Genomic DNA, 25,310 nt, shown 5'->3' with positions numbered 1-25,310 from the left:
TCTCAAAATTGTAACACCTGGGACTGTAAGTACAATTTTGGGTTAGAATGTCTACTACAATATACTTTGGCAAACTGTCCTATCTTTCTACAATGATTACACCTGCAAGATGCTGTGAAGGCCCGTGGCAAAAACATGATTTCACTAAAAAAAATTACTTTGTTGAAGTAACTGTTTTCAATTAGCTCTCTCTTTTTTAACCTTCTGTCTGCTTTACAGGCAAGGGTTCCACTGTTTGTACCACAGCCCCTTTACTGAAGCTCATTATTTTGGCTTCTGCCAGTGCAGTCTCAATTTGAGTTGCAATAATTATAACTTTGTCCAATGTAAGAGAGGAGCAAGTGTTCTCATATACAAAGCATAGATGTTTTTCTCAATCGGCTGGTCTCTAATAATCTCATCTGCCATATACCCAGATACCAAGACCCATTAAATTTCTCAAAGCAACAATGTAGAACCACCAGGATTCAGTTCAAAGTGGGCAGAGTTTGTAGTGAATAAGTAATGTACATTTCTTTGCTTCAGGGATCTCTCATCAATAATTTCAAACAGGTAATTTTCAAACATCTGGTTCCAAACAGGAAATGCAATTGGAGGTTCACCTGGGCTTTGAAGAAAAGATGCAAAAGGGTTTAATGAGAGAACAGCCACCCTCACCACCAAAATGTTGTATCAAGACAGGCATAAGTCACACACACATTATTTTAAAAGTACATAAGTGACAATAATAGCAGAACTGAGCTACAAGAGCCTAGGCTTAGGTAAACCCCCACGGCCATTTCCTTCTTCAATTTATAGACTACCTTCCTTCATCTGGCTATACTCCCAGCTGTTTTAAAAGGTACATAGCCTACAAAAACATCACATAGCTTCACTGGTGTCATGGCCCCGTCAGAGGACTCCTCAGATGAGGACGACTCGGGAGTAACAGCAGCAGACCCAGGAGCAGCAGACTCAGAAGGAGACACGGAGGAGCCTCCTGAGAATCCAGCTCCTTCTCCCCCTCAGCTGCAGAGCACCCCAGATACAGCAGAGGCCCTGCAGCCAGACACAGACAGTGCACAGGATACTCCCCCCTCACCTGCAGAACGTAGACAGCAGAAGGTCAGGCAGAAGAGGGGCAGGCCTGTCTCCTTAAGGCCCAAACGCTGAGGGCTCACACCTGCTGTCAACCCTGCTCTTTATAAGGCACACCTTGGCTGCAGCTTGTTGCTGACTGCAACGTCAGGCGTGGCTTGTGTGTTCCTAGTTTCCTTGCAACCTCTTTTGGACTGACCCCTTGGCACTTGATCCCGGACCTCTACTGACCTCGCTTCTGGACTCCTGACTCGGCAAGTACGCTTCGGACAAGCCTGGCCCTTATCAGCTCCCCTCCTCCTAGACCTGGCAGATTTATGGCCAGACTGCCGGCTAAGGACTTTGCTTCCCTGCCAACCACCCAGGAATTCCAGCCCCCACCGGCACTGCTGACGCAGTGTAGAGCTGACAACTGGGGCTCAAGGAAGGGGCAGGGAAAGAATAAAGCACTTTGAGATTTACAGAGAAAGGATAAGGCAGTCTGGGATTTGCAATGAAGTTTGAAGAATATATCAAAGTAGCCATGTTTACAAAGTAGGTAAAATTACACTACACACACATGCTGCATGCTATAAGAAATGAACTGAAGATTCAGAAACTACCAAGAACCTAAAATCTAACATTGTCAAAGCTGCTGGTTTCAACAACCACAATTTCCCACCTTATAAGTGCCCATATATTAAGGAATTTCAGAAAATATGAGTATATGATTCATTTGCCCTCCTTGAAAAGAAATTTCCAGTGAAGGGGCAGAGGGCACAGATATAGGGGACAGACAGAATTAGTTTCCCTGCTGTGCACTCTTGGCGGTGAAGATGGCAAGTTGAAACATTTTCAGAAGACAATAGCCTGTAGATAGATTTGAAAGGGCCTATATATTTCTCAGTATTAGATTATAACAGACCAGAAAAAGTCTAAGTTGGAAAAACATAGTAGTTTTAGTTTACAAAACTTAAGTGGCTTTTTCTATATTAACTACGATTAGTGTTTAATGTTAGTATGTGTGCCTGAAATGAGGAACCTGTGGCCGTCTAGATGTTATTGGACTATAACGCCATAATCAACAAAGACTCTTGCAACACCTTAAAGACCAACATGTATTAATCTTTGAGGCGCCACAAGACTCTTTTGTCAATTTTGCTGCAACGTATTAATACACCTACCCCTCTGGAAGATATTCACATAGGGATGTATCTGATACTGTGTGCGAGCGGAACAGACTTCCACTCGCGCAATGCGAGCTCCCTTTCCTCCCCTCCCCTCTGCAACCCTCTGTGCACCCTCTGTATCTGCCCTGAAGGGTTGGAGATGCTCTAGAACAGATTGCAGGGGGGTGCAGGAGGAAGGACAAGAAGATAATCACTGAAAGTCATGCAATGTTGAATTCTGCCCAATTACTCTTCTTATTATCTCAACAGATGAAAATGTAAATAAAATGAACAGAAAAGTACAATTATTCAATAGATACAGATCTATTTAGTTAGGTTTTACATTAAAAACAATTTACTGTTCAAAACGTAGAAATCCTAGCATGCACAAATATGGAGAATTTGTAGGCGCTAGGATTAACAAAGGGCTACCATAGGTGTGATTCAATCACTGCTAAACTAATGTTGCAGGATAGTCTGAATGAATCCAATGTACTTAAAAGGTGTTAAGAGAAGGAAGGAGCACCCACCCCACCAGATTTCAGGAGAATAAATCTTACTTCCAGATTTTGATACAGCCTGTATTTCACACATCCCCCCTCTGAAGAAAAAGCATGAAGATCAAAACCGCAGCGTTTTCAAGCTCCTTTGCAGTACTTCTGAGTAGACATGTACAGAATTGCAAGTCCCACTTAATCAAAAAGAAAAACAGGACTCACTCCCAGGTAAGTGGGCATACAATTGCAGTTTTATGCTGCAACAAACTGAAACTATAGCACTGAGTAATCCAGTCTTAAAGCCCCATGTCAGATTTAGTCTATCTATGATCCATACCTTTTCTGAAAGAGAAAGATCTAGTAAAATGATCCGCCCTAAGAGATTAATGGATCCTGTTGGTTTTCTGTCAGCTCTTGGAGAATTTCCCATCTCCCGAGTAAACGATTCAGCTGAAGCCCTGGTCGATCTATGGAACAATGCTATGACTAGGGCAGTGGACTCTATCGTCCCTGAGCGCCCCCTTGTGCGTTCCCGAGCCAAATCAGCTCCATGGTTTTCCAGCGAGCTGATGGCTATGAAACGCACGCGTAGGGGCCTAGAACGACGTTGGCGTAAAACTCGGAGCGCATCTGACAGATTTTGTGTTCAGGAATTCTCAAAAACTTATGCAGCATCTAGACGTGCTGCGCAGAGAAGTTTTTTCTCGGTTTCTATCTCTACAGCCAATAACCAACCAGCTGAACTTTATCAGGTGGTCAGAGGTCTGCTCAATCCTGACCATCATGAGTCTATCTCTGACCACTCATTTATTCGTAGTCAGGAATTTGCTTCTCATTTTGAGAACAAGGTTGCTCAGATTCGTTCCGATTTGGACACCAATACTGATGTAGTCTTAAATGACGCACCTCTGATCTCTGCTGGTTCTATTCAAGTAGATTCTTTTCAGCCTATCCACCCTGTAGACATAGATAAACTTCTTGGTGAAATGAGACCTACCACCTGCTCTCTTGATCCTTGTCCTTCTTGGATCATAAAACAAGCCAGAGGGGGACTAGCTAACTGGGTTGGGGGAGTTGTTAATGCCTCTCTCCAACAAGGCCATCTTCCTAGTTGCCTAAAAGAGGCTATTGTAAGACCATTATTTAAAAAATCCTCCTTAGATCCTCTCTGCTTAGACGATTTTTGCCCAGTGTCTAATCTTCCATTCTTAAGTAAAATTGTTGAGCGAGTGGTCGCTTCTCAACTCCAGCGTTTTTTAGAAGACATAGATTACGACGACTCATTCCAATCTGGCTTTATACCTGGCCATGGGACTGAAACGGCTTTAGTTGCTTTGGTTGATGACCTTCGTAGAGAATTAGATAGAGGGAATGTGTCCTTGTTGGTCCTCCTTGATCTCTCAGCGGCCTTCGACACTATTGATCATGAGATCCTCCTGAGCCGTCTCTCCGGGATGGGACTTTGAGGTACTGTTTTACAGTGGCTCTGTTCCTTCCTGGAAGGTAGGACTCAGAAGGTGGTACTCGGCGACTTCCACTCGAACCCTTGGCACCTAACATGCAGGGTCCCTCAGGGTTCAGTGTTATCTCCGATGTTATTTAACATCTATATTAAGCCGCTGGGTGAGGTCATCCGGAAGTTTGGAGTTCGATACCATCAATATGCCGATGACACTCAGCTTTATTTCTCCTTTCCTCCAAATACTAGTGAAGCCGTCTTACCCCTGAACCAGTGCCTGGCCTCAGTGATGGGCTGGATGAAGATGAATAGGCTGAAATTAAATCCGGATAAAACAGAAGTGCTCCTTGTTAGTCGTATGACTGATCTGGAAGCAGGGAATTTGCCAAGGTTGGATGGGGTAGTTCTCCCCCTGAAGTCTCAGGTTCGCAGCTTGGGTGTGCTTCTGGATTCGGCTTTGAACCTGGAAGCCCAGGTTTCGGCAGTCTCCAGGAGCGCTTTTGCCCAGTTACGACTGGTTCGCCAACTGCGCCCGTTTCTAGAGACATCCGACTTGATGAAGGTAACACATGCCTTAGTCACATCTCGATTAGACTATTGCAATGTGCTTTATGTAGGGCTTCCGTTGAAAACAGCTCGGAAGCTTAAATTAGTGCAAAGGGCGGCAGCTAGGATGTTAACGGGAGCTGACTCACGAGCTCATACAATGCCCCTCTTACAACAATTACACTGGCTGCCGGTCTGTTCCCGGGCTCAGTTTAAGATGTTGAACTTGACCTTTAAAGCCTTGCATGGGTTAGGTCCTCGCTATTTGTCTGATTGTATATCCCTTTATGAGCCCTCTCGGCCCTTAAGGTCTTCTGTTGATCCTCTCCTTGTGATTCCTTCAATTTCCCAAGCTCATTTGATGAGAACTAGAACTAAGGCTTTTTCCGTAATCGCTCCCCAACTCTGGAACTCTTTACCAGCAGAAGTACGGTTGTCTCCCTCTCTTATGATATTTTGTCGTCAGGTTAAGACGTTTTTATTCCATCAAGCATTTAATTTAAATGTTATATAGGATGTTTTTAACGTTTGATATATTTTGCTGTTGACTATGTGTATTTTAATAATGTTGTTATTATGCTAATTTTATTGTTCTTGATTGTTTATGTTCGCCGCTCTGAGTTCTTTGAAAATAGAGCGGGTTATAAATGTTTTAAATAAAATAAATAAATAAATGTACATACAGGATACATTGATAAAATATTTCAATAGGCATTAAGAATAAAAATGTTTGCTCCTTGTATTATATCTTTGCAAACTTCCAGTAGGATAGTCAGCTGGTGGATAAAGAGAGATACTACTCATCCATCCACAGTTAAGCTTAAACAGAATTTTGTTTTAAAACAACCGTCCACTTGAAACCAGTCATTTCAGGGCATGAACACATTTATTATAAAGTTGGATAATCCTATGCACACTTGCATAGAAATCACATTAATGTTTTTAACATTTTGTTTTCATGTATTTTAAGGTCTTTTTATGATGTTTTTAGTGTTTTTGTTTGCCGCCCTGGGCTCCTGCTGGAAGGAAGGGCGGGGTATAAATAAAATAATAAATAAATAAATAAATGTTATACAGTGGAGCTTCCTTCCAAGTAAATTTGCATGAAATTGCACTGGAAAGGGAAACCTTAACAGTAAAGTTTCTAGATATTCTAAATGACTATTCCCTAGACCAGTTAGTCATGGAACCGACCAGAGGGACGGGAACCCTGGACTTAATCCTCAGTGGGGACTGGGACCTGGTGCGAGATGTAAGTGTTGTTGAACCGATTGGGAGCAGTGACCACAGTGCTATTAAATTAAACATACATGTAAATGGCCAATTGCCAAGAAAACCCAACACGGTCACATTTGACTTCAAAAGAGGAAACTTCACAAAAATGAGGGGATTGGTAAAAAGAAAGCTGAAAAACAAAGTCCAGAGGGTCACATCACTCAAAAATGCTTGGAAGTTGTTTAAAAACACTATATTAGAAGCTCAACTGGAGTGCATACCGCAGATCAGAAAAGGTACCGTCAGGGCCAAGAAGATGCCAGCATGGTTAACGAGCAAAGTCAAGGAAGCTCTTAGAGGCAAAAAGTCTTCCTTCAAAAAATGGAAGTCTTGTCCGAACGAAGAAAATAAAAAAGAACACAAACTCTGGCAAAAGAAATGCAAGAAGACAATAAGGGATGCTAAAAAAGAATTTGAGGAGCACATTGCTAAGAACATAAAAACCAACAACAAAAAATTCTATAAATACATTCAAAGCAGGAGACCATCTAGGGAGACGATTGGACCCTTGGATGATAAGGGAGTCAAAGGTGTACTAAAGAAGAATAAGGAGATTGCAGAGAAGCTAAATGAATTCTTTGCATCTGTCTTCACAGTGGAAGATATAGGGCAGATCCCTGAACCTGAACTAACATTTGCAGGAAGGGATTCTAAGGAACTGAAACAAATAGTGGTAACGAGAGAGGAAGTTCTACGCTTAATGGACAATATAAAAACTGACAAATCACCGGGCCCGGATGGCATCCACCCGAGAGTTCTCAAAGAACTCAAAGGTGAAATTGCTGATCTGCTAACTAAAATATGTAACTTGTCCCTTGGGTCCTCCTCCGTGCCTGAGGACTGGAAAGTGGCAAATGTAACGCCAATCTTCAAAAAGGGATCCAGAGGGGATCTCGGAAATTACAGGGCAGTTAGCTTAACTTCTGTCCCTGGAAAACTGGTAGAAAGTATTATTAAAGCTAGATTAACTAAGCACATAGAAGAACAAGCCTTGCTGAAGCAGAGCCAGCATGGCTTCTGCAAGGGAAAGTCCTGTCTCAGTAACCTACTAGAATTCTTTGAGAGTGTCAACAAGCATATAGATAGAGGTGATCCAGTGGACATAGTGTACTTAGACTTTCGAAAAGCGTTTGACATGGTACCTCACCAAAGGCTTCTGAGGAAGCTTAGCAGTCATGGAATAAGAGGAGAGGTCCTCTTGTGGATAAGGAATTGGTTAAGAAGCAGAAAGCAGAGAGTAGGAATAAACGGACAGTTCTCCCAATGGAGGGCTGTAGAAAGTGGAGTCCCTCAAGGATCGGTATTGGGACCTGTACTTTTCAACTTGTTCATTAATGACCTAGAATTAGGAGTGAGCAGTGAAGTGGCCAAGTTTGCTGACGACACTAAATTGTTCAGGGTTGTTAAAACAAAAAGGGATTGCGAAGAGCTCCAAAAAGACCTCTCCAAACTGAGTGAATGGGCGGAAAAATGGCAAATGCAATTCAATATAAACAAGTGTAAAATTATGCATATTGGAGCAAAAAATCTGAATTTCACATATACGCTCATGGGGTCTGAACTGGCGGTGACCGACCAGGAGAGAGACCTCGGGGTTGTAGTGGAGAGCACGGTGAAAATGTCAACCCAGTGTGCGGCAGCTGTGAAAAAGGCAAATTCCATGCTAGCAATAATTAGGAAAGGTATTGAAAATAAACCAGCCGATATCATAATGCCGTTGTATAAATCTATGGTGAGGCCGCATTTGGAATACTGTGTACAGTTCTGGTCGCCTCATCTCAAAACGGATATTCTAGAGTTGGAAAAGGTTCAGAAGAGGGCAACCAGAATGATCAAGGGGATGGAGCGACTCCCTTACGAGGAAAGGTTGCAGCATTTGGGGCTTTTTAGTTTAGAGAAAAGGCGGGTCAGAGGAGACATGATAGAAGTGTATAAAATTATGCATGGCATTGAGAAAGTGGATAGAGAAAAGTTCTTCTCCCTCTCTCATAATACTAGAACTCGTGGACATTCAAAGAAGCTGAATGTTGGAAGATTCAGGACAGACAAAAGGAAGTACTTCTTTACTCAGCGCATAGTTAAACTATGGAATTTGCTCCCACAAGATGCAGTAATGGCCACCAGCTTGGATGGCTTTAAAAGAAGATTAGACAGATTCATGGAGGACAGGGCTATCAATGGCTACTAGCCGTGATGGCTGTGCTCTGCCACCCTAGTCAGAGGCAGCATGCTCTGAAAACCAGTTGCCGGAAGCCTCAGGAGGGGAGAGTGTTCTTACACTCAGGTCCTGCTTGCGGGCTTCCCCCAGGCACCTGGTTGGCCACTGTGAGAACAGGATGCTGGACTAGATGGGCCACTGGCCTGATCCAGCAGGCTCTTCTTATGTTCTTATGTTCTTAATACTTTTACAAGATAATAATAGGAACAATAAGAACAGGGGACTTTAATAAAGAGCTAGCAAGATTTCTAAATATATATATATATTATCCTAAAGGTTTACATCACAATGCCCAAGTGTGTTTCCAATTTGAAACTCTTTCCACAAATAAAGCACCCTCTGCAACCAGAATCTAATCCAATTTTCTGTAAAATAAATTATTCTTTGTTAAGTTGATTTCATGGCAGCATCATGGGGAAATACAGATTAAATATAAACTCAAAACAATATGGAGCATTTATTTTATGATAAATAATCTACCAGAAGTGATAAATCTACGTTTACCAAAATCTTTATTCATCAGTTCGCAGTCATTACTAGTTTTAGACAGCCACATTTTCCCTGCAGTTAGAAACTTCAAAATATTCCCCAAAAGCATACCTCTGGCATGAAAATACAAATCTCACCACTAGAGCATTAACCATAATCAGCAAGTCCGTACAGTTTAATCCATTAGTTTCCATATATCCACTTTGTAAGTTTTTTTTAATTTTCCAACAAGGAATATTTTTAAAACTCTAGATTTATTTTTCTGGTAACCAGATAGATAATATAATAGCAATTAAGCATGCAATGGCAGGATCATTGTTTCTACTCTCAACCATCCAGGATAGGGAAAAAAGCCATTTAAGACATTACTTTCACCATAGGAAGCAGCATCACTGTAGTGAGTTGCCAGTTTCCTGGCCATAATGTGAAGCAACATGAAGCAAGTGTCCATATCTGTGATCCACATCACCAGCAAGCCACCAGTGAAGATCAGGAAAACTTACTGTATCATGGCCCCAACTCGCTTGGCAAGTTGGTGGGAAACTTACCACAGGGGTAATGTCCATTTCTAAGTGAGACAGAAGGAGGGTGGGAAGAAGGGAGAGGGGCATCTGGGAAACAAAGGATGGATGATGTATTACTAGTATTATTACTACTATTAAGCATGTCCAGCAAAATAAAAAAGCTGCACCTTATCAGGTTACACAGTTCACTCTCCTCCCATAGATGGACTATGCCTCATTCAGTATTCAACAACCTGTACACAAAAGCTACCAAAACATATCTGATTAGTAATTTCACACATCAGCTCTCAGACGCTCTGATTCCATGATTCAAAGCTTAGTATTTGCTAAAAGGTTTCTGTTGCCAAAAAGACAAGCTGCTTTTTTATACTGAAGAGTGGCTTATCTCTTCTGTATTGGAAACATCTGTGGCCAAAAGAGCAAACAGCAAGTTTCACACACTGCTCTCCACCATATACATGTGTCATTTCTTTGGTTCCCCTGCTGGAACAAAAAGCAAAAAAGGTAATATATATTCTGTCTTGTTTTTTTAAACTGCTGTGGCTTCTTTTGAGGAGTCCAAGATAATAAAAAAATCCCTTGGGTATGTAGTCTGTTAGGATTCCTTAAAAGGAGGCAATAATTTTTCCATTGATCAAAAAAACATTATATTGTTGAAAAAGTGTTAAAATGAGTAGATAGTTATAACAGAACTGTATTGTTGTGTGTAGATTAGAAAGGTATACACAGTTTCCCACAACTGCTAACTTCACAACTGATTCAACAATGTTATTTGAAAAAACATTCAAAGAATCAAAATGACAAACACACTTGAAAGAACTCTACTGCCCTCTGGTGAGCCAATGAAACACACATTTAGGTCAATGAATATTTAAACACAGACTACTATTAGCAAAATCAATGCTTTCCTGCAAAATAAATAAATAAACACAATCCAACAGCTATAAAAGAGAAGGGAGATGAGAAGGATTGAAGGAATACAAGCACAAATGTTTTATCACATCTGGAATCAAGTTTTTATATGTTCCTCCAAATATAAAGCATTCATTTAATGAGGAAATGCACTTTTACAAAGGATTTTTCATTATTTCACTTTATTTCAGCTTGTTTAGTTTAATTTGGTTTGATTAAGATTCAAGCTGGAATATACACACAATGTTATTAATGTCTGCAAACATGAGGATTTTAAATATTGCCCCCAAATGAAAGGACTGTGTAATATAACATCAGAGGTCCATGTATTTGTGCTGGCCTTAGAACATAAGAACATAAGAAGAGCCTGCTGGATCAGGCCAGTGGCCCATCTAGTCCAGCATCCTGTTCTCACAGTGGCCAACCAGGTGCCTGGGGGAAGCCCGCAAGCAGGACCCGAGTGCAAGAACACTCTCACCTCCTGAGGCTTCCGGCAACTGGTTTTCAGAAGCATGCTGCCTCTGACTAGGGTGGCACAGCACAGCCATCACGGCTAGTAGCCATTGATAGCCCTGTCCTCCATGAATTTGTCTAATCTTCTTTTAAAGCCATCCAAGCTGGTGGCCATTACTGCATCTTGTGGGAGCAAATTCCATAGTTTAACTATACGCTGAGTAAAGAAGTACTTCCTTTTGTCTGTCCTGAATCTTCCAACATTCAGCTTCTTTGAATGTCCACGAGTTCTAGTATTATGAGAGAGGGAGAAGAACTTTTCTCTATCCACTTTCTCAATGCCATGCATAATTTTATACACTTCTATCATGTCTCCTCTGACCCGCCTTTTCTCTAAACTAAAAAGCCCCAAATGCTGCAACCTTTCCTCATAAGGGAGTCGCTCCATCCCCTTGATCATTCTGGTTGCCCTCTTCTGAACCTTTTCCAACTCTAGAATATCCGTTTTGAGATGAGGCGACCAGAACTGTACACAGTATTCCAAATGCAGCCGCACCATAGATTTATACAACGGCATTATGATATCGGCTGTTTTATTTTCAATACCTTTCCTAATTATTGCTAGCATGGAATTTGCCTTTTTCACAGCTGCCGCACACTGGGTCGACATTTTCATCGCGCTGTCCACTACAACCCCGAGGTCTCTCTCCTGGTCGGTCACCGCCAGTTCAGACCCCATGAGCGTATATGTGAAATTAAGATTTTTTGCTCCAATATGCATAATTTTACACTTGTTTATATTGAATTGCATTTGCCATTTTCCCACCCATTCACTCAGTTTGGAGAGGTCTTTTTGGAGCTCTTCGCAATCCCTTTTTGTTTTAACAACCCTGAACAATTTACTGTTGTCAGCAAACTTGGCCACTTCACTGCTCACTCCTAATTCTAGGTCATTAATGAACAAGTTGAAAAGTACAGGTCCCAATACCGATCCTTGAGGGACTCCACTTTCTACAGCCCTCCATTGGGAGAACTGTCCGTTTATTTCTACTCTCTGCTTTCTGCTTCTTAACCAATTCCTTATCCACAAGAGGACCTCTCCTCTTATTCCATGACTGCTAAGCTTCCTCAGAAGCCTTTGGTGAGGTACCTTGTCAAACGCTTTTCGAAAGTCTAAGTACACTATGTCCACTGGATCACCTCTATCTATATGCTTGTTGACACTCTCAAAGAAATCTAATAGGTTACTGAGACAGGACTTTCCCTTGCAGAAGCCATGCTGGCTCTGCTTCAGCAAGGCTTGTTCTTCTATGTGCTTAGTTAATCTAGCTTTAATAATACTTTCTACCAGTTTCCCAGGGACAGAGGTAAAGCTAACTGGTCTGTAATTTCCGAGATCCCCTCTGGATCCCTTTTTGAAGATTGGCGTTACATTTGCCACTTTCCAGTCCTCAGGCACGGAGGAGGACCCAAGGGACAAGTTACATATTTTAGTTAGCAGATCAGCAATTTCACATTTGAGTTCTTTGAGAACTCTCGGGTGGATGCCATCTGGGCCCGGTGATTTGTCAGTTTTTATATTGTCCATTAAGCTTAGAACTTCCTCTCTCGTTACCACTATTTGTCTTAGTTCCTCAGAATCCCTTCCTGCAAATGTTAGTTCAGGTTCAGGGATCTGCCCTATATCTTCCACTGTGAAGACAGATGCAAAGAATTTATTTAGCTTCTCTGCAATCTCCTTATCGTTCTTTAGTACACCTTTGACTCCCTTATCCAAGGGTCCAATTGTCTCCCTAGATGGTCTCCTGCTTTGAATGTATTTATAGAATTTTTTGTGGTTGGTTTTTATGTTCTTAGCAATGTGCTCCTCAAATTCTTTTTTAGCATCCCTTATTGTCTTCTTGCATTTCTTTTGCCAGAGTTTGTGTTCTTTTTTATTTTCTTCATTCGGACAAGACTTCCATTTTCTGAAGGAAGACTTTTTGCCTCTAAGAGCTTCCTTGACTTTGCTCGTTAACCATGCTGGCATCTTCTTGGCCCTGACGGTACCTTTTCTGATCTGCGGTATGCACTCCAGTTGAGCTTCTAATATAGTGTTTTTAAAAAACTTCCAAGCATTTTCGAGTGATGTGACCCTCTGGACTTTGTTTTTCAGCTTTCTTTTTACCAATCCCCTCATTTTTGTGAAGTTTCCTCTTTTGAAGTCAAATGTGACCGTGTTGGATTTTCTTGGCAATTGGCCATTTACATGTATGTTTAATTTAATAGCACTGTGGTCACTGCTCCCAATCGGTTCAACAACACTTACATCTCGCACCAGGTCCCGGTCCCCACTGAGGATTAAGTCCAGGGTTGCCGTCCCTCTGGTCGGTTCCATGACCAACTGGTCTAGGGAATAGTCATTTAGAATATCTAGAAACTTTGCTTCTTTGTCATGACTGGAACACATATGCAGCCAGTCTATGCCCGGGTAGTTGAAGTCACCCATTACTACCACATTTCCTAGTTTGGATGCTTCCTCAATTTCATATCTCATCTCAAGGTCTCCCTGAGCATTTTGATCAGGGGGACGATAGATCGTTCCCAGTATTAAGTCCCTCCTGGGGCACGGTATCACCACCCACAACGATTCTGTGGAGGAGTCCGCCTCTTTTGGGGTTTCCAGCTTGCTGGATTCAATGCCTTCTTTCACGTATAGAGCGACTCCGCCACCAATACGTCCTTCCCTGTCCTTCCGATATAGTTTATATCCAGGGATAACCGTATCCCACTGGTTTTCTCCATTCCACCAGGTCTCTGTTATGCTCACTATATCAATGCTCTTCTCTAAGACCAAGCACTCCAGTTCTCCCATCTTGGTTCGGAGGCTCCTAGCATTAGCGTACAGGCACTTGTAAGCAGTGTATCTCTTCAAGTGTCTTTGGCCTTAGTAGCAGCCAGCTTGTGGTTGCCACAAGCTCTACTCTTCTCCCAAGAAGAGAGTGGTGGGGTCTTGACTGAGATCACGTGGAGCATATCCCAGGGCCAGCACAATTGTAAGGCCAAAGGACACCCCCCACATCACCATGCCAGGTAGGGGAAAACAGGCGCTTGTTGTTACTATAGCACTGAGCCGAAAGCCTCAGAAACCAGCAAGATGCTTCACTACTTTCCACATCTCTTAAGAGTTCAACACAAAGATCTGGAAGAAGGATGGAAGAACATTCTAGACCTCTCACTGTGCCTTTTAAAAGGCTAGAAAGCAACACACTGCTCACAGCTTTATGAAACCCCCTGAATCTGCTTGACACCTGTTAATATCCCCAACCATAGTTTAGGAAAAAGGCATGGGATTTCAACATTTTTTAAAATGTTCTCACCAGCAGCTCTTAGTTTATTACATTGTCTTTAATGAGCTTGTATTGGTTTTTTTACACAAACTTTCCAACTGGAAAAGTGTATTTTCAAAACATACTGGGAACCATTAATAATTGTGCACATGTGTTTGATGTCTTTCTATGGATATAACCGTGTTTTAGTGTCATAAGAACATAAGAACATAAGAAGAGCCTGCTGGATCAGGCCAGTGGCCCATCTAGTCCAGCATCCTGTTCTCACAGTGGCCAACCAGGTGCCTGGGGGAAGCCCTCAAGCAGGACCCGAGTGCAAGAACACTCTCCCCTCCTGAGGCTTCCGGCAACTGGTTTTCAGAAACATGCTGCCTCTGACTAGGGTGGCAGAGCACAGCCATCACGGCTAGTAGCCATTGATAGCCCTGTCCTCCATGAATCTGTCTAATCTTCTTTTAAAGCCATCCAAGCTGGTGGCCATTACTGCATCTTCTGGGAGCAAATTCCATAGTTTAACTATGCGCTGAGTAAAGAAGTACTTCCTTTTGTCTGTCCTGAATCTTCCAACATTCAGCTTCTTTGAATGTCCACGAGTTCTTGTATTATGAGGGAGAAGAACTTTTCTCTATCCACTTTCTCAATGCCATGCATAATTTTATACACTTCTATCATGTCTCCTCTGACCTGCCTTTTCTCTAAACTAAAAAGCCCCAAATGCTGCAACCTTTCCTTGTAAGGGAGTCGCTCCATCCCCTTGATCATTCTGGTTGCCCTCCTCTGAACCTTTTCCAACTCTATAATATCCTTTTTGAGATGAGGCGACCAGAACTGTACACAGTATTCCAAATGCGGCTGCACCACAGATTTATACAATGGCATTATGATATCAGCTGTTTTATTTTCAATACCTTTCCTAATTATCGCTAGCATGGAATTTGCCTTTTTCACAGCTGCCGCACACTGGGTCGACATTTTCATCATGCTGTCCACTACAACCCCGAGGTCTCTCTCCTGGTCAGTCACCGCCAGTTCAGACCCCATGAGCGTATATGTGAAATTAAGATTTTTTGCTCCAATATGCATAATTTTACACTTGTTTATATTGAATTGCATTTGCCATTTTTCCACCCATTCACTCAGTTTGGAGAGGTCATTTTGAAGCTCTTCACAAGCCCTTTTTGTTTTAACAACCCTGAACAATTTACTGTTGTCAGCAAACTTGGCCACTTCACTGCTCACTCCTAATTCTAGGTCATTAATGAACAAGTTGAAAAGTACAGGTCCCAATACCGATCCTTGAGGGACTCCACTTTCTACAGCCCTCCATTGGGAGAACTGTCCGTTTATTCCTACTCTCTGCTTTCTGCTTCTTAACCAATTCCTTATCCACAAGAGGACCTCTCCTCTTATTCCATGACTGCTAAGCTTCCTCAGAAGTCTTTGGTGAGGTACCTTGTCTAAGTCTAAGTACACTATGTCCACTGGATCACCTCTATCTATATGCTTGTTGACACTCTCAAAGAATTCTAGTAGGTTACTGAGACAGGATTTTCCCTTGCAGAAGCCATGCTGGCTCTGCTTCAGCAAGGCTTGTTCTTCTATGTGCTTAGTTAATCTAGCTTTAATAATACTTTCTACCAGTTTCCCAGGGACAGAGGTAAAGCTAACTGGTCTGTAATTTCCGAGATCCCCTCTGGATCCCTTTTTGAAGACTGGCGTTACGTTGTCCACTTTCCAGTCCTCAGGCACAGAGGAGGACCTGAGGGACAAGTTACATATTTTAGTTAGCAGATCAGCAATTTCACATTTGAGTTCTTTGAGAACTCTCGGGTGGATGCCATCCGGGCCCGGTGATTTGTCAGTTTTTATATTGTCCATTAAGCTTAGAACTTCCTCTCTCGTTACCACTATTTGTCTCAGTTCCTCAGAATCCCTTCCTGCAAATGTTAGTTCAGGTTCAGGGATCTGCCCTATATCTTCCACTGTGAAGACAGATGCAAAGAATTCATTTAGCTTCTCTGCAATCTCCTTATCGTTCTTTAGTACGCCTTTGACTCCCTTATCATCCAAGGGTCCAATCGCCTCCCTAGATGGTCTCCTGCTTTGAATGTATTTATAGAATTTTTTGTTGTTGGTTTTTATGTTCTTAGCAATGTGCTCCTCAAATTCTTTTTTAGCATCCCTTATTGTCTTCTTGCATTTCTTTTGCCAGAGTTTGTGTTCTTTATTTTCTTCATTCGGACAAGACTTCCATTTTCTGAAGGAAGACTTTTTGCCTCCAAGAGCTTCCTTGACTTTCCTTGTTAACCATGCTGGCATCTTCTTGGCCCTGGCGGTACCTTTTCTGATCTGCGGTATGCACTCCAGTTGAGCTTCTAATATAGTGTTTTTAAAAAACTTCCAAGCATTTTCCAGTGATGTGACCCTCTGGACTTTGTTTTTCAGCTTTCTTTTAACCACACCCCTCATTTTTGTGAAGTTTCCTCTCTTGAAGTCAAAAGTGACCGTGTTGGATTTTCTTGGCAATTGGCCAGTTACATGTATGTTTAATTTAATAGCACTATGGTCACTGCTCCCAATCGGTTCAACAACACTTACATCTCGCACCAGGTCCCAGTCCCCACTGAGGATTAAGTCCAGGGTTCCCGTCCCTCTGGTCGGTTCCATGACCAACTGGTCTAGGGAATAGTCATTTAGAATATCTAGAAATTTTGCTTCTTTGTCATGACTGGAACACATATGCGGCCAGTCTATGCCCGGGTAGTTGAAGTCACCCATTACTACCACATTTCCTAGTTTGGATGCTTCCTCAATTTCATATCTCATCTCAAGGTCTCCCTGAGCATTTTGATCAGGGGGACGATAGATCGTTCCCAGAATTAAATCCCTCCTGGGGCATGGTATCACTACCCACAACAATTCTGTGGAGGAGTCTGCCTCTTTTGGGGTTTCCAGCTTGCTGGATTCAATGCTTTCTTTCACGTATAGAGCGACTCCGCCACCAATACGTCCTTCCCTGTCCTTCCGATATAGTTTATATCCAGGGATAACCGTATCCCACTGGTTTTCTCCATTCCACCAGGTCTCTGTTATGCTCACTATATCAATGCTCTCCTCTAAGACTAAGCACTCCAGTTCTCCCATCTTGGTTCGGAGGCTCCTAGCATTGGTGTACAGGCACTTGTAAGCAGTGTCTCTCTTCAAGTGTCTTTGGCACTTGTGGTTTGGCCTGTGGTAATTTTGCCTTTCTGAATTTATATCCTGTGCCCCTGCTCTCACAATGCCTACTTCTAGGCCTACCCCTTTTACAATTTCATCATTTCTTTGGTCTTTATCCCAGGGGGGAGGTTTATTCCGAACCGGACCTTCCTCAGCTCCTGTCGGGTTTCCCCCCTCAGTCAGTTTAAAAGCTGCTCTGCCACCTTTTTAATTTTAGTTTCAATTTTAATTGTCAGTGTTCATTTGTCCCTTATTCATCAGTTCCAAAGCCTTGAGGCATTTCTGAATCCACAACCATCTTAGAAGTCCATATTGTGATCCTTGCTAGATATGAACAGGCTGCAACCTTTTCTATCCAATAAAGATACAGAGTGTCAATCCTGTTGTTACCTTAAGGCCAAAATAAAATCAAAAGATCTTTGCGGAGCTGCTGCCCTTGAGAACTAGAGGTGTGAAAGCCTCAGGGAAAAAATGGAAAAATTTGGGGTGGGGGAGTTTTTTTCTGAAAAATTGAAAAATCTTTTGACTATGACATGTGAAAGGGCGAAGAAGCTTCTTTCAATCCAGGCAAACCTTCACTTTTTAGAAGTCCATGAGAAATATAATTACAAATCAAGAACTGGAAGAAACTGATACAAATAGCTCAGAAACAGATTAAATTTCATGTAGTATTCATTGAGTCTTGGTTAGGGTTGCCAGGTCAGAAGCATCCCAAAGCCTGAGATTTCAGGCATTTTATTTTAGTTATAAATATGTTATTTACATCAGTTATGCCCATATATGACGACTGCAGTGCAGTATATGCATCGATAAGTGAAAAAAGGTAGTGCTTCACTTTAAGGACATTTTCGGTTTACGTACTCGCTCTGGACCCATTGGGTACATTAATGCGGGGTATTCCTGTATGTGAATTCTCTTTTGCCACTATTGGGCAAGAAACAAGCTGTCATGCAACCAACAAAGTGCATCATCAGGGGGTTTAAGAGGGTTGAGTGAAGCACATGGAACCACTGTTGTAGCTTCTATGGATGTAAGAGAGTGAGGTAAAGGTAAATGAAATGCAAATAGAAAAAGAAAAAGAAAATACAGTGATGATTTCCTAAATGCAATACCATAGCAACCACAACTAGATTCCTATGAGTAAGGCAGAAAACTCAGCATCCCACAACCAGTCAGGATTCCTAACCAAAACCCAAAACTAAAAAACTTCTGGCAGCCAGTCAGCCAACATCATAGAAATCCCCATGCAGCACAACCTGAACCAAGGGCTGAAGTTAGTGCAGAATGCTGTGGCACGATTGCTGACAAGTACCTCGGCTCTGAAATCTGCACTAGTTGCCAATTTACTACAAGGCCAAGTTCAAGGTGTGCTTTCCATGCTACGGGGGCCAAATAGCACTTGTTCTGCTCTTGTAAGAAATCAGTCCTTTAGTGTGGCAGCACCTACACTTTGGAACTCCCTGCCTATTGACATTAGGCAGACACCTCATTGTACTGTTTTCAGCACCTGCTAAAAATATTGTTGTTTAGGGTAAGCCTATCCCAGGATGTAGAAGCTATTGTGTTTTTTCATATATTTTGAATGTTTTTAAATACCTGTCTTTAACTGTTTTTGCCAATAATTTTATTGTTTTAATTCCTTCTGTAAACCCCTTTTAGGTTTTTTACCATCAAGCAGTATATAAATGTTGTAAATAAAATACATAAATAAATTTTGGAGTCACTGTGGCTATTGGGTCCCTTTCCACTTTTAGGAACAAAGGAATCTACCTTATACTGACTCAGGCCATTTGATAACATCTAGCTCAGTCCTGATGACATGGACTAGCATTGGCTCTCCAGGATTCCAGGCAATAGTCTCTTCCAGAAATCGAATTTTGGACCTTTGCATGCAAAGCATATACTCTGTATAAAAAAGTATCTTTTTAAGTTGTTCTTTTCAATTCACTAATGAATGCACACATTTGAAGCACATGCATCCCACCACAGAATAATGGGAACTGTAGTTTGTTAAGGGTGATGGGAACTATAACTCTGAGGGGAAAACTACACTTCCCAGGATTCTTTAGGGGAAGTCATGTGCTTTAAATGAAGAAATATTTATATAAGCATGACTGCCAAAGATGTTTATTATTTACACATCCTGTAAAGATATTTCTAGTGCAATCCTATATTTGTTTATTCAGAAGCAAGTCCCAATGTATTCAATGGGGCTTACTCAAACAGGGAAGCATGCACAGAGTTGCAGCCTCAAGTGATAAGGAACACTCACCCAACCCAAAATTCAGATTCATGCCACTTTAAGCTATTTTGCAAGTGTTTATATTGTTTTTATGGTGATTGGATTTTTAAGGGATTTATTTCTTGTTGTGAGCTGCCTTGGTTTCCAATCAGCAATCCTACCTCATAGTGTTGTTGGGAAGACTCCATACACACACACACACTGGAGATGTAAAAATACATAGACCCCATATTTTATTGTCCAAATAAGTTGGTCATTGCAGAACATTTTTTGAAAAGAAATAAAATCAGTATTAGTTTCCTACATAATAAAAGCTGTGATATCTATGCAAACCCTGCCTAATTGCTTTAAAAAACAGGATTGGAGGAGGTGAGATTTACAACACAAACACAGTACTATACTATGTTCACTCAAAAGTCTCATTAATTTACAGCACAATCCTAACCATATCTACTCAAAAGTAAGTCCTATTGAATTCATTGAATTCACTACCATCTTCAACAGCCCAGGAAAATTTAAGCTTGTTTGACTCGTGAACACCAGAGGAAAAAAAGACTTGGTACTTACACAGGAAAAAACAATAGTTTTCTACCTTTGCAATGGAGTCTAAGGACTGCCTGGAAGCCCAGAAATCCCTTTCAATCACACCCCTGACTTCACTTACTGGTTACAAACCTGAAAAAGTGGGGTTAGAGCAGCCAGCAAAGAGATCATTTCATGTAAGTTACGAGGGGTGGCTGACATTTTGGTGTATATCTTGAGAACCAGACCACCTAGAAACTTTTTTTTTTAAATGAAAGCTGAGAGTCCGGAGATTAAACTGACTCACCCAGAGACCCAGAGAGGACCCCCAAAAGCTAGAGTATCTGGCTGAAAACCGGACACCTGGTAACCCTAGTCTTGGTTCCCTCCCCTTTTTCTCAGCTCTTTTTATGGAACTGAGTGTTTTATGTCTGCTTGACACCGTGGAGGACTAGAGGAAACATCATAATTTTCAGAACACATAGTTTTCTTTTTTTACTATAATGTTAATGATTTCTGCTTTTATTGTTTTTGCCTGCTCCTCATAAGCTAACAAAATGAAAATGATGCTAGGTTCAGTCAGTGGCCTGTAGCTCCATCTATTTATTTTACTTATATCCCGCCCTTCCTCCAAGAAGGAGCCAAGGGTAGCAAACAAAACACTGAAAACACTCTAAAACATCTTAAAAACAGATTTTAAAATATATTAAAACATCTTTAAAAACATCTTTTAAAAAATCTTTTAAAAAAAGCTTTAAAAACATCTTAAAAAGCAGTTCCAACACAGACGCAGACTGGGATAAGGATTCTACCTGAAAGGCTTGTTGAAAGAAACATTTTTTGTAACAAAAAATTAAACAGTAAATTCAATGTGTAATTATTCTCAAAATAAACTGTACTTTTAATATACTAAACATGATGATTTAATAGCAAACCCAGTTAAGCATAATACATTTTATATTACTAAAATAACAAAGCAGCTTTCAATCTGTAAAGGGCACTTTTAAAAAGTACTGCATTTTCCCCAAAACATTTCAGATATTTTCTTGAAAAGAAAAAAGTGTTTTTTTCCATGGTTTCAAAGTTTCTGGAAATTTTACATTAAGAACTTCCCAATAATTTTACACACTATTGTATTTTAATGTTTTATTGCTGTAACCACCCAGAAAATGCTAGTATAAGATGGCATACAAATATTGTAAACCTAAATATTCATAAGACAGAGGCACATCTCCTCATAGACAGGTGACGCAAGAGAACATTGGGTTGTATTCCATTAAGACCTACTCAGAGACATCCCACTGAAAGAAATAAACCTAAGTTAGTCATGTCTATTAACTTCAGTGGGTTCACTCTGAATAGCACTAGCATTGCACACCACACATAATACTATAGTTCCACTGTTGGCACTGGTTTGTGCCTGTGCACTGAATACACAGTGTTTTGGTTTTACCTATAAAGAACTTAACAGCTTGAACTCTGCATACTATAGATATTGCCTTCCCCATGTTCTACTACTGTCTTAAGATCAATGGTATTCTTAATTGTATCACTTGTGTGCAAAGTAACAGCATACACAAAACATGTGTCCTTGATGACTCCTCACAACTTTGGAACTCCTTTCCCTTAGCGATCCATCAAAAGGAAGAATCTCTTGTCCTGTAACTGTTTGCCTGTGGTGCAGAGCCTGTGACAAGTGACTAAAGAGGCTGATGCTATGGCACCAAGATTTGCAGCGCCAACCCAAAATCATCTTGATCCTGAATCTATGGATTGGATGGTGCTGTGTTCTCAGGACATGAGTGGTCTTGGTGAACAAACCATAGAATAGAGAAAAAAGGGATATGACCTAGCTGCTTCCTTGTTCTTTTAGCATGGTCCCTGCAATTTGTATATTATATTTGTGTTGGTGGTATCTTGGTTGCTTGTAATTATTTAATTTGTTGTAACTGACAGGGAACATTTTACTTCTTTGTTTGCTAATGTTTCATTGATATAATAAATAAATAAATAAAACCTTACATATAAAGGTTATGGTTTATCTTCCACCTTAATAATCCGAAGAAAGCCTTAATATAGTAATTTACTAGAAAAATAGAAAAGAGTTTGCCTTTATGGCACATCTATAAGATTTATGAAATCCATCTCATTTAGCAGGACAAAGGTAACTCAAGAGCTCTAAATAACAAGGCCTAGTTAAACTTGTTCTTTACTCTGGCACCTGAAACTTAGTACAATCTGGACAATCATCTGCAGTGTCACAGCAATGGATATGAAAGTAAGCTTCTTACCTTTGATTCTTCATTGCTCACTCCAAGTTCTAACACAGCTTGAGGAGATTTTTGTTTTGCTTGTGTAGATTGAGCCATCTGAAGGTTAAACTGCCAGCCAACTGTCTCAAGCTATGAATCACAAATGTACATTAAAATAAGATGTACCATAAGCACCAACAAGGCAAAGCAACGTTTTAGCTTTCAATACTACTGATACCACTCCCTAAGCAAAACGCTGACAGCCTAGAGACTGAAGGAAGCAAAGCAAATTCTACAACCTCTATTCTTTCCTCCTTGGCCAAAAGGCTGACTTGTTTTTACACCAATCATATTAAGCATCAGATAAGGCTTATTCTAGAACAAATCACTCCATTCATGATGAACCAAAAACATGCTAAAGGTATACTATTGTGACTAAAAACCACAAAGCTCAAATGATTTTAATTAGTGCATAGTTCTCAAATATATTGTGAGAGCCTCAAAAAAAAAGTGTATGCACTGAAAAAGTTGCTTCAGCAGATTCTAGCAACAAAAATAACTCTTTGACTTGTCAGACTTTTTTAGTTTTGCAGGGCAAACAACCTGAGATTCAAGAGCTGTTTTTCCTTGAACGGATCAAAATTGAAGCACCAAAGTGCAAACTTTGCATAATGCAGTGGTTTTCAAACCCAAGGATTTACAATGCTCTTTTTACAATCATTTTGGGAAGTAAGCATCACTAGGCAGATATGTTTACAGGAAACAGAAGCTTCCAGGATTTTTAATATATATTTAAGAGCAAGGGAAAACTGGTATTATTTGCTGGTACATATTTATTGTTTCCATTTGGTGCTGTAAAGTTCAAAAGGGACCTTTTTAGTGTCTGGGTGAGAATATTCAAAATAGAAACAGCAGGCAATGGTATGTGGGTAGAAAATTCTGTATTTCTATTAGAAAATTAACTAACTATCCCTTAGACAATTTTGATTATGTTAACAAGTAGCAACACTGGTAAAGGGTGTCTTGTTCTCTTCTCCATGCTATAATTTGGATAGCTGCAACCTTATTTTCCTAAATAAGCTGATCTCTTACGAACAGTGAGTTTCTACAAAGGATCTTTGGTCAGGGTATGAAAAGGCAGTTGGGTCCTGATAGCCATACTGTCCCACAATTCTATTTTTATGTAAATATTTGAAAGCCAGTTATTTATAAATGTTTTCATTCATCTATCACATTTATTTAGATGTGTGACTTACACTGGGAAAAATCAAGCAGGAACACCATATGGTGAACCAGTTTAAATGCCGTACATGAGGATGATATTTAAAGCTTCACATTTTGAAAAATTTGTAACATTTTTTAATGCTGGATTTACATGTTCAGTGAAAAGTTACCAGTGTAGCCTTGGGGCTTCTATTATATGTGGAATAAAGTCTTCTACCCTACTGATATTAAGACATCTCTGTTTCAAAAGTACAATAGTCTTCTATGAAAATAAGGAGATAAAACATGGAATGTTCATTTTGGAGAAAAGACCTAATACACAGGTAACACTATCCCATAATAATTTTTCCATTCAATTTAGTGATGTCAAAAATTGTTGCATTTCTGATACGCAACTACCAATGAGATATTTGGCGTATTGTTAATAGCCACTGCAATAGATGTATACCAGTTCAGTTCTGAACTCACACTACACCAGTTCACATGTCATTGTAAACCATGAACGCACCAATCCTGGCCACTTTGCTCTTTCCTGCATTCGAGGAAGCAACAAGCATTGCGTCCAACCTGGAGATCATGGTTTGTATTGCTTCAAACAAACCACAATCTATAGTCAAGATTTCTTCTTGCTTAGTGGCTGTGGTTTGAGTAAATCCCCGATTAGAATATAATGCTAAACCAGAGATCACAGTTTGTTTCTCCTCTGAGCTAGTGAGGAAAAAAGCAGCCCAGATCGGTGGATTCATGGTAAACCTTAGAAATGGTTTACCATGGGAATGAGGCCATTTGCATCCTTGAAGGGACAGACAAATCAATAACAATTAGGAAGCTGCTTTATACCAAGTCAGACCTTTGGTCCACCTTTCACAGTATTGTCAACACTGGCAGTAGCTTTCTAGGCTTTTAGATACAAGTTTTTCACAGCCCTACTTGGAGATGCTAGGGACTGAACCTTGGACTTTCTTCAAGCAAAGCATGCACTCTACTATTGACCTAAGATTGCTTCCTGTACTTCATTGTGTAAGCCAAATTTAGTTAACATCCAATACTTGCATGATACATAATGGAGCTATCTCTCCATTTTATCTGCATCTGAAGAAGTGGTAGATGTACAGGACCAATATCTGGAGGCAGTGACCAGCTGGATAAGAACCATTAAACTACAACTGAATCCTGATAAGACAAAGATAATGTAGGTAGGCAGTTCTCATGTCCAGGTGTTTATTATTTATTTATCCCTATCTGGACAGTGACGACCTCGCCTCAGTTGTTCATGCTCTGGTAACTTCTAGACTGGACTACTGCAATGTGCTCTACGTTGGGCTGCCCTTGAAGACTGTTCGGAAACTACAACTAGTCCAGAATGCAGCGGCCAGATTGCTGACGTGGACCAGAAGGTCCGCTCATATAACACCTGTTCTGGCCCGTCTGCACTGGCTTCCTGTTTGTTTCCGGACTAGATTCAAAGTGCTGGTTTTGACCTATAAAGCCCTACACGGCATGGGACCGCAATACCTGGTGGACCGCCTCTCCCAATATGAACCTACCCGGACACTGCGCTCAACATCTAAGGCCCTCCTCCGAGTGCCATCCCATCGAGAAGCTCGGAGGGTGGTGACTAGAACCAGGGCCTTTTCTGTGGTGGCCCCCAAACTGTGGAACAGCCTCCCTGATGAGGTGCACCTGGCGCCGACGCTACTCTCTTTTCGGCGCCAGGTGAAAACCTTTTTATACTCCCAGGCATTTTAAAGTGTGTTTTAATAGCATTTTCATCATTATTTGTATTTTGTTTTGTTTTTTGTAATAATTTTTATTATTCAAATTTTTATAAAACAGACACAACAAAATCAAACAACAAAAACAATACAGCAAAAATAAAAATAAAAAACTTGACTTCCGATTTGTTACAGATCAGCTATAGGTA

The 25,310-nt window shown here is 40.8% G+C and overlaps 1 protein-coding gene across 2 annotated transcripts in view; it reads right to left on the bottom strand.

The window, feature by feature from the left end:
* COMMD10 (COMM domain containing 10) overlaps positions 1 to 25,310 on the bottom strand; it is a 119,200-nt gene that overhangs the window by 64,218 nt on the left and 29,672 nt on the right. For both annotated transcript variants that reach the window (XM_061601495.1, XM_061602271.1), the window contains exon 5: positions 22,202 to 22,312. In XM_061601495.1, coding sequence (XP_061457479.1) covers positions 22,202 to 22,312 — 111 coding nt within the window. The remainder of the gene's footprint in view (positions 1 to 22,201; positions 22,313 to 25,310) is intronic.

Source organism: Rhineura floridana, chromosome 1, assembly GCF_030035675.1.
Source record: "Rhineura floridana isolate rRhiFlo1 chromosome 1, rRhiFlo1.hap2, whole genome shotgun sequence".
In the NCBI taxonomy this organism is placed as follows: Eukaryota; Metazoa; Chordata; class Lepidosauria; order Squamata; family Rhineuridae; genus Rhineura; species Rhineura floridana.
The sequence above is the reverse complement of the archived record's forward strand: the minus strand, read 5'-3'. Positions and strand labels throughout refer to the sequence as shown.